Below are 17,907 nucleotides of genomic sequence, written 5' to 3'. Positions count from 1 at the left end.
GACACCTCATGGCAGTGAGGTGGCTCAATCCAGAACCCCTGCTTCCACCTCCCCCCTCCAACTTCAAGACTTGGGACACCAGAGACCATGAAGGGTAGAGCTGAGGTTAGCTGGATCTTCATGTCCCCACCTGTTTCTACTAGGCTACTACATGCCTCCCTCAGACCAGTGGAGAAAGGGAGGTGAGAGGGAGAGATTCAGGGCTCAATGTATCCAGCAGAGTGGGGAAAGCAGGTGAGCAGCAGATGGGAAACAGGGGGAGTAGGTCAAGGTCTGAATTCTGAACAGTGGTGCCAGAAGCCAGGGTTGCCCTTAGGGTGTACAGGGTCAGCAAATGTGTGTGTGTATTGTCTTTGTCTACATTAAGAATTTGAGCCATAGAAAACCAGCCAATTATTAACGATTCTCATGACCCAATCTCATGTGAGCCTGTGATTAAAAACCTCTGCTGGTTGGCAGAACCCATATGCTGCAAGGTCACCTTCCTGGCTTGACCACTGGACCCAAGGTGCTTCTATAAATGCTGGCCGTCAGCTTCTTAGGGGAACTTGGCTAGCCTCTTGCATAGAGGTGTTCAGAGGGCATCCTGAAGGAGAGAAACAGGGATTAGGTTTCCTATTTCTTGGATATCTTGCTTGGTGTTGTTGCCTCTGTCAATCTTGGGGGGACTATTTGTGGTCAGTTCTTGGGGGACTTGTGGGGAAAATTTTCGAAGTAGGTGCTTCAAATCAATTGGGTTCCCATGAAGTGGGGGTGGGAGGCTGAGCAGGGACCCTGTTTGTTTGAGTCCAAGGGCTGTGTTGATGGTAATCTGTTTTTCGCCTCCCCCCCAATAATAATCACCAGGTCAGACACTGCCCAGGTAGGACAGAGGGGAAGACATTTAACAATCTCAGAGAAAGGACCTCTAGATCCTTATACCTGAGGTTTCCTCAAGGAAATGACCAATTCCCAGTCTAGTCATCCTGGGGAGAAGCCAACTTCTTGAGAAAGCCCTGCCGATAAGTCTGAGTCTCCATTCAGACATGTTCTCTCTCTCTCTCTCTCTTTTTTTAAAGTTTTATTTATTTATACATACAGGAATTGGGGCACAGGCCAGAGCTGTTGGGGGTGAGAGGATTCCCCAGAGACAGAGTGGGAAACAGAACAGGCAGATTGACTGAAATACACTGCTGAGGGAGCAGTGGGTGAGACAGGAGAGGTCTGCTGCGCCATGTGGGTAGCTCCCCGACTGGGGATCGAGCTTGTGCTGCAGTGGCTGCATATTGCTTCATAGGTTGCATCTTAACCCTTTGTGCCACTAGGGAGGCCCCAGACATGTTCTCTGTTGATTATGAACACACAGGGAACATCAGGCATCTAAGGGAAGCCACCAACACCACCAAATAAGACAAACTTTAAAGAAAACAAGAAGCAAAAAAACAGCCCTGAATGAGAATATGGATAGGGGAGAGAAAACTCTAAACTCCTCAGAGATGAACGATTGCACATATGAAACAAATACAGGGTGCAATGAAGCAAAAGGGAACTTTTTTAAAATTCTCTGGTTAAAGCGTAAGAAAGAGGGCTTGGGAATTCAAATGCAATTGCTGAAATAAAATTTCAGTAGAAGCTTTGGAAGATAAAGTCAGTGAAATCAACCAGGAAGTAAGACAAAAAGACAAAAGACATAAAATAAGAGAGAAATGATAAAGTACGTAAAGGATAAACACCAGTAGTCCAGCATTTGACAAACAAGAGTTCTAGAAAGAAAAAGAATAAAGGAAAAGAAATGATCAAAGAAATCCTAACAGAAATGGATTAGAATAGAAAGTCCTGAGGCTCCAGACTGAAAGCATACTGAATGCTTAACAATCAATGGAAGAAAATCCACACAAGTTTTTATTTTTTATTTTTATTTTTTTGAAAAGTATCTTTTATTTATTTTTTTAACAATACTTTTTTTTTTTTAAAGATTTATTTATTTATACAAGAACCTGGGTACAGGCCGGATGCGTGGGAGGGTGAGAGGACCCACCAGAGACAGAGCAGGGAACAGAACAGGCAGACTGATGCAATACACTGCTGAGGGGAGCAGCAGGCAAGACAGGAGAGGTCTGCCGCGCCCTGTGGGATTCTAGCAGGCTGGCCCGGGCCCGCGCTGCAGAGGCTGCAGACAGCTTCATAGCGCTGTGCTCAACTGCCTGCACCACCAGGGGAGGCCACACAAGTTTTTAAAAAAGTCCACAGAACATCAGTGATGAAGAGAAAAAGTATTGCCTTAAAGGCGAAGAACGAGAGTCTGAGTGGCAGCCCTGATGTGAGAAGACAAGCAAGTAAAGTCTTCCAAATTTTGCAAGGATTTTTAATCAAATTCTGTGCTCAGTCAAATTCTATGCTCAGCTGAATGAGCATGAGAGGCTAGCATATAGATATTCTCAGACAAGACTCAGTGTCTCTCTCCATGCATCTTTGCTTGAGAAGTATTCCAAGCTATATTGCTGCAAAATGACAGAAAACATGGAACAATGAGGAAGGGGCCTCAACTGAGGGGAGACTGAGAAGTGAGCTCCAGGAAGATGATGGACAGGAGGCCTCTTTACCAACCTGCGGAGATAGGAGAAGGAAAGATGGCATCTGGGGGGTTGGGAGTGTCCCTTGGAAAAGTAGATAAATTGCTGTATTATCTGTTATAGTGAAAAGCACTCTATTAAGTGCACACAGATATACTACAGATCTTGGAGAAATTTGGGAAAGTTCAATATTTAATGTCAAGACAAAGTAATTATCAATTCAGGGGAAAAAACAAAAAAAAGTGCTTGAAAGAAAAATCCATTAGTTACCACTTACTGTACTGAATTTAAGATGCCATAAATTATAAAACATCATTTTTTTTAAGAGCAAAGAAAAAACTGTCATCTATTTAAAAGGCAATTTGTAAGTTTAAGACATCCATTTCTCAGGGATGTTAGAAAGTCAAAATGTGTACTTTTTAGAACTGGTAATAATACCACCCCATTTGACTCGATAGTGAACAACAGTGTCATGGATTATTGATTTAATCACAAATTGTGATGTAAACTTATTGTTAAAATGTGGAGAGGAAAAGTATGAATTTCCTATTGGTGTGGAAAACATAAGTGCTGAATATTCATATTTATGAGACTCTCACATACCCCAAAAGTAAGGAGGTAAAGTCTAGAATTGTTAAGTCAATAATTAGCAGCATTATTTCTGAAGAATCTATCCAAATAGTTGAAAGTAGTGGCCGTGGGGTACTGGATGAAGATGGAGTAGGTTGGGTTGAATTGGTTTGGCGAATGGCTGTTTATAACAGGTCTTGGGTTTATAATGCTGTTTGACAGAGGTATGATATTTGAATAAACAGGGATAGAGAAAACACACACAAATATCTTTTTGGAGTTTAAAAATGGGACAAAATTCAGAGATTGGGGCCCCCAAATCACTGTTGCCCATTTCTTCTTTGGAATATCTTATCTGGACACATGGTTAAGACATGGCCATGTCCTGCTGGCCTCCAGGAAGGCCTGGCACCGCTCCTCTCCCTCTGCACTTCCTTTCATTTTCCCCCAAAATGGAAGTGTGGTCAAGGTTTGCCCAGAGTCCTCATATTTGTGAAGGAAGTGCTAGAGTTTACAAGTCATTCCACATATTTCAACTCTGGTCCTTGTGGCAGCTGAGTGGATGTGACTGCTGCCATAGCACAAGTGTAGACACTGAAACTTGAAAGGCCACCCCCTGGGCACCTCACCTGAAATAGCACAGGCCGCGTGCCGCAGGCCTCACAGGCACTTCTTTCTCGTGGCCTCTAATGTCATTCTGTCCCCATGATATTTTAGAGGAAAGAAGAAGAGGAGAGGAAGCGAGGAGAAGAGCAGATTCGCCTCCAGGAAGAGCAGAGGGTGAAGGAACTCTACTGGACCCTGAAGCAGGCCCAGCTGCAGAGCCACGCCAGCGAGAAGGAGGAGCAAGAATGGGCAGAGCAGCGTGAGTGGGGCTGTTCCTCGGTGGCCAGGAGACAGTCTGCTTCCCCACTGGCTGTCCTCTCACACTGATTTGAACTCACTCATCATGCTAGCTCAGCCCAGAGCCTTTAGTCATGGCCAAGCATGTGTGCAATCCTGCCGAGGACCCAGAGGCTAAGGGCTCCCCCTTGAGCTTCCATGCCTGCTGGGGAGATTTCTTACGCTAAAGAGTAAAAGCCTACATTTACTACTCTCTCAGGGTAGAGTAAGTTTTCGGTTTCCTGGCTCTGTGTTAAGTCCTAGGGATTATGGTCCTCATCTTGGAAGGACTCACAGGCTAGGTAGGAGCTAGACTCGCAGGCTAAGGGCTTCGACAGAGAATGTTCCATATACTGTTGAAGCATAAAGTAGCTACGTGGTGTTATCAAGTGAGGCTTGCTGGTGGCACGGGGCTAAGAGAAGCTCAGAGGCAGGAGTGGTGCTCTAGGTAGGCGGGTTCACTCATCACATGAGGGATGGGTGTGCTTGGGAAGGTGGCAATGTATGGACTGGCTCTAAAGTTTGGAGAGTGTCAAGATGGTGAGCAGTCAGGTGGGAAAGGGGAGGTGGGACCAAGATTGAAGGGTACTTGCATTCTCAGGATCTACTTTGTCAGGTGTGGGGGGACATGTCGACATGGAAATGACTGGCAGGCAGGGATCCTTACAGATTCCACCTGCAGGAAGCAGGTTGTCTGATTTTGGGGGTATGATTGTTTATAGTTTTTCTTTTGGTCCTTACTATTTTTGTGGCATCAGTTGTAATGTCTCCTCTATCATTCTTGATTTTACATCCTGAAGGTTTGTCAATTTTGTTCATAATTTCAAAAGAACAATTCTCAGTTTCATTGATCTTTTCTATTGTTTTTCTAGTCTCTATTTCATTCATATTGTAACAGGGTGGTCCCCAGGAAAGGGGGAGGTTCCAGGTTTCCTGCCTCACTCAAGGGAGGGTGGAGTTGAGCAGGGAGAGAAGAAACTGCAGAGGAGACTGAGGAAGGAGGAAGCAGGGTGGAGTCAGAAGGAGACCTGGAGGAGGTGCATGGAGCCGAGAGACACATGAAGAAATTGCACTTGCCTTTTGGTCGTGGACTGGGTGACACAGATGTGGGTGAGAGACCCGTGGGGAGGTGATAATGGTGGTTTTTGTCTTGATTTTGATTTTGCTCTTTTCCTTCCAGACTTGTCTGGTGGTTTCTGACCCTTTTCTGTGGGTCCCCACTGGAAGATGCTTTAGACTTGTGGCAGGCTTTGGGGCCTTGCTCTGGGCCAATCCTGCTTGGGTGGACTTTTACCCACGTGGGGACAGGTAACTTTGGGTACTTGATTTAGAAACTGTATTCTTTGCCTTTCCTGTATTGTTTCCTAATTGTATTAAAGTTCCTTCTCATTATATTCTCATGTTTTGTGTTGATGCGGCGGATGGCAGAACCTATTTAGAGCAGGCAGGTTTGCGGGGTCTGGAGTGGCCCTCTCCCTGCCCTATAACAATTTCAGTGCTGATCTTTTTTCTTTTCTTTTTTCATTTGGTGCTAACTTTGGCCTTAGTTTGTTCTTCTAGTTCTTTGAGGTATAAAGTTAGGTTGTTTATTTGAGATCTTTTTCCTTTCTGTTGGTATTATTACTATAAACTTCCTTCTTAGAACAGATTTCGCTTTTTGGCATGTTGCATTTCTATTTTCATCTATCTCAAGATCATTTTTGATTTCCCTTTTGATTTCTTCTTGACCCATTGGTTGTTCAGGAGTGTGTTTAATTTCCACACACTTGTGAATTATCCAGTTTTCTTTTTGGTATTGATTTATAGTTTCAAGCCATTGTGATAAAAAAATGATACATTGTGATCTAAAAAGAATCTTGATATGATTTCAATTTTCTTAAATTTTAATTCTTGCTTTGTGGCCTAGTATATGATATGGCCTGGAAAATGTTCCATGTGTGTTTACGAAGATTAGGTTTCTCCTGCTATTGAGTGGAATGTTTTGTGCATGTCTGTTAGGTCCAATTAGTCTAAAGTGCAGTTATGTTGAATGCTTCCTTATTGATTTTCTAAATGGATGATCTATTATTAAAAGTGGGACACTGATGTCTCCTCCTTTTATTGCATTGTTGTTTCTCCCTTCAGATATGTGAATATTTGCTTTTGTATATTTAATTGCTCTAATGTTGACTGCATGTAAATTTATGATTATTATATTTTCTTAATAAATTGACACATTTAGTATTATATAATGACATTCTATTCTTGTTACTATTTTTGACTTAGTGTCTAGTTGTCTGATATAAGTTTAGTTTTCTCTGCTTGCATTTGGTTTTCACTTGCATGAAAATTATTTTTCCATCCAAGAAGGGAGAACGTTTGGAATGGTCCTGTGGAGAAAATGGCATTTGGTTTAGGAAAAGTAGAGAGAGGTAAAGACGGCAAAGAAGAGCATATCACAGAGGGAACAGCACTGAGCAAAGGCAAGAGCATGTGTGCAAACATATACATGATTTGAATGCTGCAGCCTGGGGTTCATGGCGGGCATGAAAATGAGGCTAGAAAGATAAGATGGGGAAGAGGTAAACAAGAATTCACTCATTTAAATTCAGAATGGATGAAGAGAGAGCTCAACAAAGAAGGCAGGGCAAAGGTTTATTTATTTAAATTACATTTATTGAGGTATTGATTTACAACACTGTGTATGATTTAGCTGTATAGGTTCACACCTCTACAAATGTGTGTTATCACACCACATCCACCCCCAAAGCACCAATAATCTTCTACCATAGTCCACTGAGTCCTCTCCCACCTTCGCTCTCTGCTGCCCAGGTCAGAGGTTTATATGAAAAAGTAGTGAACACAGTGAGTTCACAGGAGTCCCCTGTAGGGCAGAGAAGGAGGTGGAACTGGGCATCTTGTCTTAGATGCACTGACCAGTGTGGACTTGAGCAACTTCTCACTCGGACTGTCATTCAGTTAGTGTCCCTTGTTGTTGTTTTTTTTTTTTTTTTTTTTTTGTAGCTCCACGACAAGATGGAAAGTTATGGGCTGGGCTGGTGTTTTGTTAGAGCTGGAGAATGGAAATTATCTGGCCCAGGTGCTGCCTGATTGCTAATTAATGTACTGTGTGGCAACTGAAAATGGAAAGACCTCCAAAAAAACAGAGAAAAGATGTGATAATTCAAGTCTCGAGATTTTGGTTCTTCATTTTATGCTTTCCTAAAGAATGATGAGCTAAACTCTGGAACCTGTCATTCAAATCCAGCAAAGCCATTCTGCACTCAATTAATTTAATGTGAAAGATAGAGTGGGCCATTAATCTCCCAGGGAACAGCAGTTTTTGATAAAACACCTAAATTAAATTCTCCAACTTAGAAGAAAAGGGAATTGTTCCCTTTAGTATCACTTGAATACAGAGTTAGTTATTCAGTTCAAACAGCAGAGCACACGCTGGCTTCAGAGAAGCTCTGAATAGATCAGGCAGAAATTAATTTAGTAACTTCTCAACTGTGAACTTAGAATGTGGAGGTAGGTAACATCATGTTGCCCAGAGGTTTAGAGATGAGCCAGCAAGACTTGGTAAATGCCATTATTTACAAAAATTGGACCTTTCTTAATTGTCGCTGTTATTTAGTTAAAATGTGAACAGCATTTTGCAGTTTCCAGACAGACTTGTGTTTCCTCCCCAGCTTCTGGAACTGTATAATTCTGGTTGTGGCCCCAACCCACAATCTGTGCCCTAGTTGTTGAGTCCCTCACCTGCTTGTTGTCCTGACTGAGCACAGAAATGTGCACTCAGACCCAGAAGGGGCCCAGTTATGTTGGTCCCATTCTCTTCTCTCTTAGAAGGGAGTGTGCTCTGGAGTGTGAGTTTAATGTCAGTGGTTCTGAGATGCTGTGGTCAGGCAGAATTTCTAGGGCTTGTAGAGACGGGGTGTGGTCTCAAGGCGGGAGCCACAGAAGCGAACTTGGGGCTGCAAGAGTAGCTTGAGGGATAACACAGAAGAGAGACCTTTTATATCCCCAGGTGGGATGGGAAAGCATGTACTTTCTCCTAGGACATGGCCAGCTTGAACTGCTCCTTAAACTCCAGGTGTGACATATTTTTGGTTTTATAACTCAGAGTAAAACTAACCGGAGACCCCCCACAGTCCTGACTCATGTCCAGGTTAGGGTTCTCTCTCCTCTTTTTTTTTTAAGATTTATTTATTTTTATACAAGAACTGGGGTACAGGCCAGATGTGTGAGAGGGTGAGAGGATTCACCAGAGATAGAGTAGGGAACAGAACAGGCAGACTGACGAAATACATGGCTGAGGGGAGCAGCAGGCGAGATAGGAGAGGTCTGCTTCGCCATGTGGGATTCTCGTCGGCCGGCTGGGATCGAACCCGCGCTGCAGAGGCTGTGGACAGCTTTACAGTGCGGTGCTTAACCACCTACACCACCAGGAAGGCCCTCTCTCCTCTTGAACTGTTACGAATTCCCCGGGGGCTTGTCCCAAAGCAGAGTCCTTCAGAGGCTCACACTTGACCTGGAGCACATTCTGATCTTAAGCAAGCCCTGCAGTTTCTGTCACAGCCTCAGGGGCCATTAGCATTGCTATCTGGACAAGAATGGTTGGCAGGTGACCTCAGAAGCCTCACCTTCCTGGAAAAGACCCTTTCCTTGACCTGCACTTAGCTGTTGGTAAACTTCACTTACTATATCCCTGAGGCTCATTTTAAGGGATCATGTCTTGGTGTCAAAGCTACAATTCCAGGGTGATGCCTCCTTTAGCATCACCATGAGGCTGCCATGTATGTAGATCCTGTACAATTGGAATCAATTACCATCCTCTCCCGGGGTTGGAGAAGCTTCCTCTTTCACAAAGGTTTCTTTGACAAAAACTCCTGACTTTCTAACCCTAACCCTACTGATTCCATCTCTACCCATTTGTGCCTCAGTAGACCCTAATTCTTTAATATTATTATTATTATTTTCTTATTACTTAAAATTGTGTTAGTTTTAAAGTGAGGTAACATTGATTCAGAGCACTGTATATGATTTAGGGATACAGGTCTGTACCTCTTCAGATGTGTTACTACCCCACGCCCACCACAGAGGCACCTCTCATCCTCCACTATGGGCTGTGTTCCATCTCCTTCCTTTGCACCCTACCCCTTACTCTCCCCTCTGGTATCCTTGCTTCTACAGTCAGATTTCTGGGGTTTGCTTTAGTTTAGTTTTGTCTGTTCTTTTGTTCTGCTTTGCTCTATTCTGAAACCATCTGGTATTTGTCTTTCTTCTTCTGACTTATTTTACTTAGCATAATCCCCTCCAGTTCCATTCACATTGCCACAAATGGCAAGATTTCATCTTTTTATTATAGTTGAGTATCCCATTGTGTATATTATACCACATCTTCTTAATCCACTCATCTATCCTTTGTCACTTAGGTTGTTTCCATAACTTGGCTATTGTAAATAGTGCTGCAGTGAATATAGGAGTGCATGTCTACCTTTCTAAAGGTAGCGTTCAAATCCACTTATCTGACAGTGAGCACAACAACAACAGATAGTATTTAAAGAACTTCTACCTTGTGCCAGTATCCCTTTTATGTACTGTTTCTTTTATGTTTCAAAGCAACCCTATGGACCCCCAAATACAGACAAGGAAGCGAAGTACAGCTATGGTAATTCAAGTTGCCCAGGGTCACATGGAGCAGAGTTCAAACACATCTACATACATATTTAGGATACTCCTAAATATAGGAGTATCCACTAATTTTTAAGAACATTGTATTATTCACTTAAGAGGTATGTACAAGTTGATGTTGCTCTGAAGCATTCGTTTTCTCTGCAGGATGTGACTGGATCATCTGAATTCTATAAATGAGTCTCATCTCTCTGGGCAGAGGTAGGGAGAGGGCACAATGCACAGTATAGTCCTGGCACGTAGTAGGTCCTCAATACCACATGCTGAATGAATGTGTGCACTCTGCTGGAATGCATCATCTAACTTGTTAAGACCCCTGCCTTCCTGCAATGACTAATCTGTCTACATTATAGGAGCCGTGTAACTGCTCACAGGGATTCTGCCAACAGGAAAACCAAGTCTTGTCATTTCTCAGTGTTAGAGGTTGGAGCATGAGTTTGGAGCACAGATAAGGACACAAGACACGTTCCAGAATAGCACGGCTGTGTCTGCAGCCCCTGGCCCAAGGATGGGACTGTCTCAATTTTCCATGGAGGGGAGAACTAAGACCCAGAAAGATGAAAATGTGTCCCAGGCTGGACAGAGAGTTAGAAGCAGACTCAAGAATGATCATCAGCCCCACGCTTGGGGCAGCTGAAATCCCCAGGTTGAGGGTACCCCCCCAAAGTGTGGGACTCCTGGTTTCTTATTGAACAGGAGGGTTCCAGGCAGGATGATGCTGGAAAGTGAGATATCCGTCTGGAAGGTGTTCCAAGGCCTCCTCTATTCCCCTGAGAGGAGGGCAGAGCCAGATGGAGGGACCTGTGGGTGAGAGGACCTAAGACAGAGGCGGGGATGCTGCTGGCATACATTGGGCCAAGGGTGGCCTCTGACTGTGCTCCGGCCTCTTGATTCTCAGCTTAGCGCTCACTAAACCAGAATGTTAGAGAATGACTATATTAAAAACTAGTAAATATATGTAACTTAAAATCTATCATTTTAACCATGTTGAAACATATAGTTCAGTGGCATTAAGTATATTCATGTTGTTATGTGACCATCACCACCATCACACCCCAAAACTTTTTCATCTCAAACGAAAACTCTGCCCCAGTTGAATATCAATTCCTTGCTCTCTACTCCCCACCAGGCCCCAGAACTACATTCTACTTCTTCTCTATGGGCTGAACTAATGGAAGGACATGAAGTGGATGTAAGTGACATCCTGCAGCATTTGTCCTTTTTTGTCTGGCTCATCCACTTAGCATAATGTCTTTAAGGTTTATCCATGTGTCAGAATTTCCTTCCTTTTCAAGGTTGAGTGATATTCCATTTTATGTCCTGTTCGTACCCTATTTTCTTTTCCTATTCATCCATGGGTAGACATTTGGGTTGTTTTCATCTTTTGGCTATTGTGCTTCATGATATGAACATGGGTGAACAAATAGTTTTGTTTGAATCATTGTTTTCAATTCTTTTGGGTACATATCCAGCAGTGGCTTTGCTGGATCCTATGGTAACTGTATTTTAAAATTTTTATGGAACTGATGTACTGTTTTCCACAGTATCTGTGCCATTTTACATTCTTATCAACAACACAAAAATTTCCCAATTTCTCCATATCCTCATTAACACTTTTCATTTTCTGTTTTTACTATTTAAATATTTATTTTATTTATTTATGCATACAAGAACTGGCTAGATGTGCAGGGGGCAGTGAGAGGTGGGGAACAGAACAGTCAGACTGACTGAAATACACTGCTGAAGGAAGCAGCAGGCGAGATAGGAGAAGTCTGCTCTGCCATGTGGGTTAGCTCCCCGACTGGGGGTCGAACTTAGGCTGCAGTGGCTGGCGATAGCTTGATAGCACTGAGACTTTAGCCCCTGTGCCACCAGGAAGGCCCACTGTTTTTATAATAACCATCAAAGTGGGTGAACAGTGGTAACACACTGTGGTCGATTAATTTCTTTAATAGCTAAATTTTGCCTGTTTTTTTGAAATCTACAGTGTTCTCGTGCTCTGTTATCTTTACAGTATTTTTGTGAGATGAGCCTCCTCATCTCTTTAACAGACGAAGACTGTAGAACCTGAAACTGAGCAGTGGGAATGTTCTCTGTGCAAGGCAGGTTCTTGCAGTGTCTGGGGGACAAGTCCCTGGGGTGTCATCTCAGCCCCATGAGGGACTGTGGGAAGAAGCAGGTGACTTGGGATGGGGACCTCACCCCTGTAGTGGATCCTCAGGCACCAGGACAGTCCAGTTCTTGCTGCCTCAGGGCAAAAGCTGTTTGTGGCTTCTAATGTGGCTCTTAGCATTAATTTTGAGTTTTCACTGAGTTAGAAATTAAAAAAACAAACACAAAAACAACTCTGAGCTCTGGTTTGGCTGAGAGTTTCCTGTGAGATATTGATGGGATAAGTCTGAAGCCATCCTTGATACTAAAAAACTAAAGTCATCTTTTAAGATTTCCAAGTGTAATTTAGGGTAAACTGTTTATACACGGATTCATAGCAAATTCCTTGTGCTTGACCGACAAGGGTGCCCCCTTCTGGAAAGATGTAGAACTGTCCATGGGTCTGTTTGGGAAATATGGGGCTTAATGAAAATAAAATTTAACATTTACCTTGGTACTTAATATATACCTGGCTTGGTTCTAAGTAATTCATATTATTAGCTCCCATAATCCTCATAACAATTTTATGAGGCAGGCACTATTATTATTTTCTTTTTATTTAAGAGGGAACAGAGGACTGGGGTGGTGAACTCTGTTGTCCAGAGTCACACACGTGGAGCAAGGATCTAAGCCGGAGCAGCCTCACTCCAGACTCAGACTATGGGAGATTTAAAGGGTCAAGGTCAGCGGCCTGACTTGATAAATCTTGTCATGTTTTATAGTATTTTATATGTTTCCCTTACTCTTCATAATAATTCAGAGAGCAAGTTATTTATGTTATTTGCATATTCACAGAGGTGAGAACAGGCCTAGAGACTTCAAGGACTTTCTTAAGAAAGCTGTGTGGAGTGTTGGCAAGGATGTGGAGAAGAGGAAACCTGTGCTGAATGTAAACTGGTACAGTCACTATGGAAAAATCTAGCAATTCCACTTCTGGGTATATATCCAAAGGAAATGGAAATAGGCTATTGAAGAGATAGGTGCATTTCCATATCAATTACTGCATTATTTAAATTAGCCAAGATATGGAAATGACTGTAGTTTGTCAATGGATGAATGGCTAAAAAGGATGTATCTGTATCTGTATCTATCTCTATCTCACCTTGTGACACACACACACACACACACACACACACAGAGAGAGAGAGAGAGAGAGAGAGAGAGAGAGAGAGAGAGAGAGAGAGAGAGAGAGGGAGGAATATTATTCAGCCATGAGAAAGAAGGAAACCCTGCCATTTGTGACAATATGCATTGTACGGGCCTGGAGGGCATTATGCTAAGTCAGATAAGTCAGACAGAAAGACAAAAGACGAATGAGATCACAGACAAATGACATCTAAAAGAACCAAAAAGAGTGGAATGGTGGCTACCAGGCACTGGGGGGCATATGTGGAAGAATTGGGGAGATGCTGGTCAGAGGGTACAAACTTGCAGCTAGAAGATGAATAAGTTCTGGAGGTCTAGCCCACAGCATAGTGATTACAGTCAATGATGCTGTATTATGTTCCAAAGTTGCTGAGAGACTAGATCTTAAATATTCTCATTACAGAAAAGAAATGCTAATTATGTGACATGCTGGAGGTGTTAGCTGGTGCTGGTAAGGGTGGTAATCGTATTGCAATACCCAAATGTATGAAATCAACACACACCTTTAACTTATACAATGTCAGATATTAATTATATCTCAATAATAGTAACAAAAAGAATGCGAGGAAATAGAGAACAACAACAAAAAAAGCTGCTGTGGAGCTGTCCTTGAACCCGAATCCTTCCATCTGACTCCACATCCTCTTCCATAATCTGGGGGGCAGAAGGGTTGACTTGGGTGCTTGCTGCCTGTCTGCAGCCTTGGCAGCCTTCTCACCTCTGGGTGCCCTCCATGCTGTTGCCTGGCATCTCCCAGCTGACCTGGTCACCCACTCATCACGGTTGATCTGAGTCAGGAGCACAGCTGCATGGAGGGGCCTTCCAGATGGTGGGAGCTGGTGGAACCAGAGCTCAGAGTGGGAGGACCTCAGAGGTCCACTGGGCTGGGGAGGTAAGAGTTGCGGGTGGGACACTTTTAAGGGCTTTACCTGCCAGGCCCAGGGGTTTGCCCTGTATCTGTGTGTGCAGTGGGAACCACTGGAGACTTTTGAGGAGGAGAATGGCAAGATTAGGGCTGGGCTTTAAGAGGGAGGCTGGGTTTCACTTTTTTTTCCTTTTATTTTCTTTTTCTTTTTTTTCTTTTAAAGATTTATTTTATTTATTTATACAAGAGCTGGGGTATAGGCCAGAGGTGTGTGGGCATTAAGAGGATTCACCAGAGAGAGTGGGGAGCAGAACAGGCAGATCTACTGAAACACACTGCTGAGGGGAGCAGCTGGTGAGACAGGAGAGGTCTGCTGCACCATGTGGGTAGCTCCCTGGCTGGGGATTGTCATACTGCAGTGGCAGCTGATAGCTTCATAATGCTGAGACTTAACCCTTTGCACCACCAGGGAGGCCCCTGGGTTTCACTTTTAGGTGACCAGCGGCTCAGGGCCTCGCCTAGCTCATTTTCCAAAACTGCCTTCTTTCTGCATGCGTCTTCCTTCTGCATGCTGTCTATCACTGAGTGTTGTTGCCGCTCAGGGGCTATAAATGCCCAAAGATCATGGGCCCTGTAGGACACAATTTTCTAGGGTTTAGTTTATAGTCCAATGACTGCAAAGCCCACCCCCAACCTCCTTTAATCTTCTCACGACAATGCCAGGCAGGCAGCCTGATGTTCTCTGATGGGAAACTCTCAGGGAGTTGCTGGGGCAACAAACCTAGTTTTTCTCCCTCAAATGGCCTCCTCCCTCTTCTTTCTCCAGACCCAGTCAGGTGCTCCCTCTGCTGTGATGGCTACAGCTTCCGTGAAGGCTGCTGCCCTTGAAATCTGACAAGACCTTCTTGGCCCCCGTTTTCACTGTGTTAGAGAGATTTACCTGTTTTATTTTCCCAGCTTGTTTCTGAGTGTCTCAAGGAAAGGATTTGGCTTTTGTTATCTTTATATCTAGCTCAGAGTCTTGCGTAGAGTTAAATACTTAGTGGGCACAGTCATCCGGGAATACGTAATACCAGCTGACCATGTCGTGGGCACGGGGATACAGCAATGGTTTGGAACAACGATCATCCCTATCTGCCCCGGGGAACTCACAGCCCACTGGAGTTTCTTCATGTGACCTTCACATCCATAAACCTTCTGACAGACTCCATAGGGACAGACTCCATATTGCCTTCCTTAGATCTGGGGGATGTTATGTTTTGAGAAAGGGTGTCTGACAACACGTGAATTAGGAAAGCTTTCTTTCAGAGTTACCTGGTATCCTTCAAATGCTAACAGAATCCAGTCCGCTAATGATGGGTTGTAGATTCCTGCTATGTGCGCACTGAATGGAGCTGGAGTAGAAACAAAATATGGATTAGATTTTGCTCCAGGAGGGGAAGGTGGCCTGTGTGGGCAGGGCAGTCAGTCACTAGTTGTGGACAGTTAGAACAAGGCTCTACAAAAGGGTTGGGTGTTATGGACAGATAAGGAGCTGACAAGATGCAACCAGACTACAAAATAATTGGTTTTAACACTAGATCTTGCCTCTAGACCAGGTTTTGTTCCCTTTCTGCATACAGAGGTCTTTTCACTGCCATGTGGCTGAGGCAGACCCTGCCTTGAGGAGCACAGAGGACAGAAGGCTGGAGGGAGGGGTATCCTGCAGTTTGTAGCCTGTGGAGTTACAGGGTTACTAAAGGGTCCTCTCCCCACCAGCCTCCAGTACTGTCAAGGCCACAGGCACCAAAGAGAAAGGGCACCAGAACTAGTTTCCAATGACTCATCCTGTGGTAGAGAAAAGGGTGGCTCCTGGCCCAGTTTGGCTGCTGTTCCAGCTAGGCAAGTCACCGTCCTTCTCAGACCTCAGTTTCCTCGTGAATAACACAAGAAGGTTGGACTGCATGGTGCAAATGCTCTTTTGATTTTCTGTAAGAAACAGCAGGGACTCTGATATCAGTTATACCTGGAAGAAAGTTTGGGATGTGGACTGGAAAGATCTGAGTGGGTTTTAGAGTCATACACTCCTGGTATCCAGTCCTGGCTTTGTATTTTATAGACTATTTAACTTTGGGCAAGTTATTTAACCTCCTGGAGCCCAAGTCTCTGATGCAGAAGTAGTGATGGGCCCTCCTCCTTGGGTGATTGATGCAAATGTCTGCAATGAGGTATTTCAGGTAAAACCTAGGGCCTGGAGCCTGGCCAGGGGGAGACTATAATAGATGTGGGTGCTATTTGGAAGTGCTTTGACAGGTGCCCTGATGCTGGGCAATGGACGCAGAGCTTGAGCGGCTGCTATGGGCTGGTCACTCCTAAGAAGAAACCTATATGAAGACTTACATTTCCATCCCAAGTTTGCTTGGTCATTATGGGACAGGCCACAGCATTAGCCAGATGACCCTAAACTGCATGAGTGTCTTTACCTCTCCCATCCCTCCCTGTCCCTCTCTGTGCTCCCCTCCTACCCTTCTGCCCCCCAGGGACAGGCTAGCCCAGAGCTGTTGGCTGGCGGGGCCTGCCATGACATTTGGGGCTCGGAGCCCCCCTGCAACCCATTGAGTCCCTATGGATCTTGAATTCTGGGTGAGTGTCAGGGCATCTGGCCTGTGCCAGTCCCAGCTTGCTCAGTGTGCAACCTGATCTGTGGGCCTCAGCAAAGGTGCCATCTCTTCCTTTGCAGTGCGCAAGTCAAAGGCAGCCGACGAGGAGAGGAGTCGCAGAGCCCAGCGTGCCAGGGATGAGTACCGGCGCCACTCCCTCCGCGCCATCCAGAAAGGCACAGTCGCTGGCCTCAGCTCCATGTTCCAAGAGCTTGGCCAGAGCCAGGAGCAAGAGGCAAGACTCTATCACCACCTCCCTGGTCAGGGTCCACCACCACCCCTTGCCCTGCCAGCCAGGTGGGTCTGGGGGACTCCACATTCTGGTTGTGGTGAGGGTAATGCCTTAGACTGGGAGCTGAGGGGAAGAATTCTGTCTGGCTCTGCCTCTGACTTGCTGTGAAATTTGGGACAAATCATTTCTCTTTGGGAGACCTCAGTGTCCAAGTCTGTGTGTGAGACAAGAGGGGAAGGAGAGGAAATTGAAGATTTCTAATAATTGGAATTCTTCACCTTTTTGGAGTCAAAGATTCCTTTGAGAACCTAAAGAAAACTACCATTTTGTTTCCAAATGTACATAAACGCCCCAAAATGTTTGCTTATCATTTCAAGCTCCTGAAAGACCCATAGATCCCAAGTCCTCACATGGGTTAAATATGGCCCAGTGGGGCTGGTGGCTTTTTGTTGACATAGCTAGTGCTGGTGCAGCCCCACTTCTGACAACACGTGTGCAGATGAACGCTGGGTTGAATGCGGCAGCCCTTGGTCTCTGCAGGGCCTTGGCAAGGACTCTTAGGTGACAGCCTGTGATTGCCAGGACAGAGGGCAGAGGTGACTTGGAGCCTCTTCACCTTTGCCGTCCCCTAGATTTGTACCCTATCTTTGCTGAGTAACCACTGCCCCCCAAGAGGGCTCAGAGGCTGGAAGAAAAGCACCTGCTCCCCCCTGAGCCTGTTAACCTGTGAAGTAGTCCATTCACTCAGTTAAGGGGTGGGGGGGGGCTGTCTGTGTTTTGCTTTGATTGGGATTTGGAATTATTCATACCTCGATCTCCCTTTCTCTGCTGTCTAGGGAGTGCTGATCCTGCCTGCATTTCTTCTATCTTTGTCATTTATATGATTCTCAAATCAGAAAGTTTACAATTAGCTATCTGGAGAAAAGACTGACCTCCATCCCTGCCTGCATTTACTCAGTTCCTCTTCCCCCACAGGGAACTGTTGTTCTTAGTATATATTCCTTTCAGTTTTATTCTGCAATTACCAAGGTAAAATTGTGTCTCCCCCTCTTTTTTTATGCATCTTGATTTTTTTCCCATTTAACCGCATTTTGGAGGTCTTTTAATATCAATCCTTAGCTATTTAGTTATTTCATATGTTTTACAGCCACATAATATTCCACTGCATGGATGTGCTATAATTTATTTATCAAA

At 44.5% G+C, this 17,907-nt stretch overlaps 1 protein-coding gene across 2 annotated transcripts in view; it reads left to right on the top strand.

Moving 5' to 3' along the window:
* The window catches only part of SH2D4B (SH2 domain containing 4B), a 65,222-nt gene that overhangs the window by 21,887 nt on the left and 25,428 nt on the right, over positions 1-17,907 (top strand). For both annotated transcript variants that reach the window (XM_037496794.2, XM_037496795.2), the window contains exons 5-6: positions 3,840-3,987; positions 16,562-16,778. In XM_037496794.2, the coding sequence (XP_037352691.1) occupies positions 3,840-3,987; positions 16,562-16,778 (365 nt within the window). The remainder of the gene's footprint in view (positions 1-3,839; positions 3,988-16,561; positions 16,779-17,907) is intronic.

This window comes from Talpa occidentalis, unplaced genomic scaffold (genome assembly GCF_014898055.3).
Source record: "Talpa occidentalis isolate TD23 unplaced genomic scaffold, MPIMG_talOcc4v2.1 talOcc4.8, whole genome shotgun sequence".
NCBI classification, from domain to species: domain Eukaryota; kingdom Metazoa; phylum Chordata; class Mammalia; order Eulipotyphla; family Talpidae; genus Talpa; species Talpa occidentalis.
The sequence above is the reverse complement of the archived record's forward strand: the minus strand, read 5'-3'. Positions and strand labels throughout refer to the sequence as shown.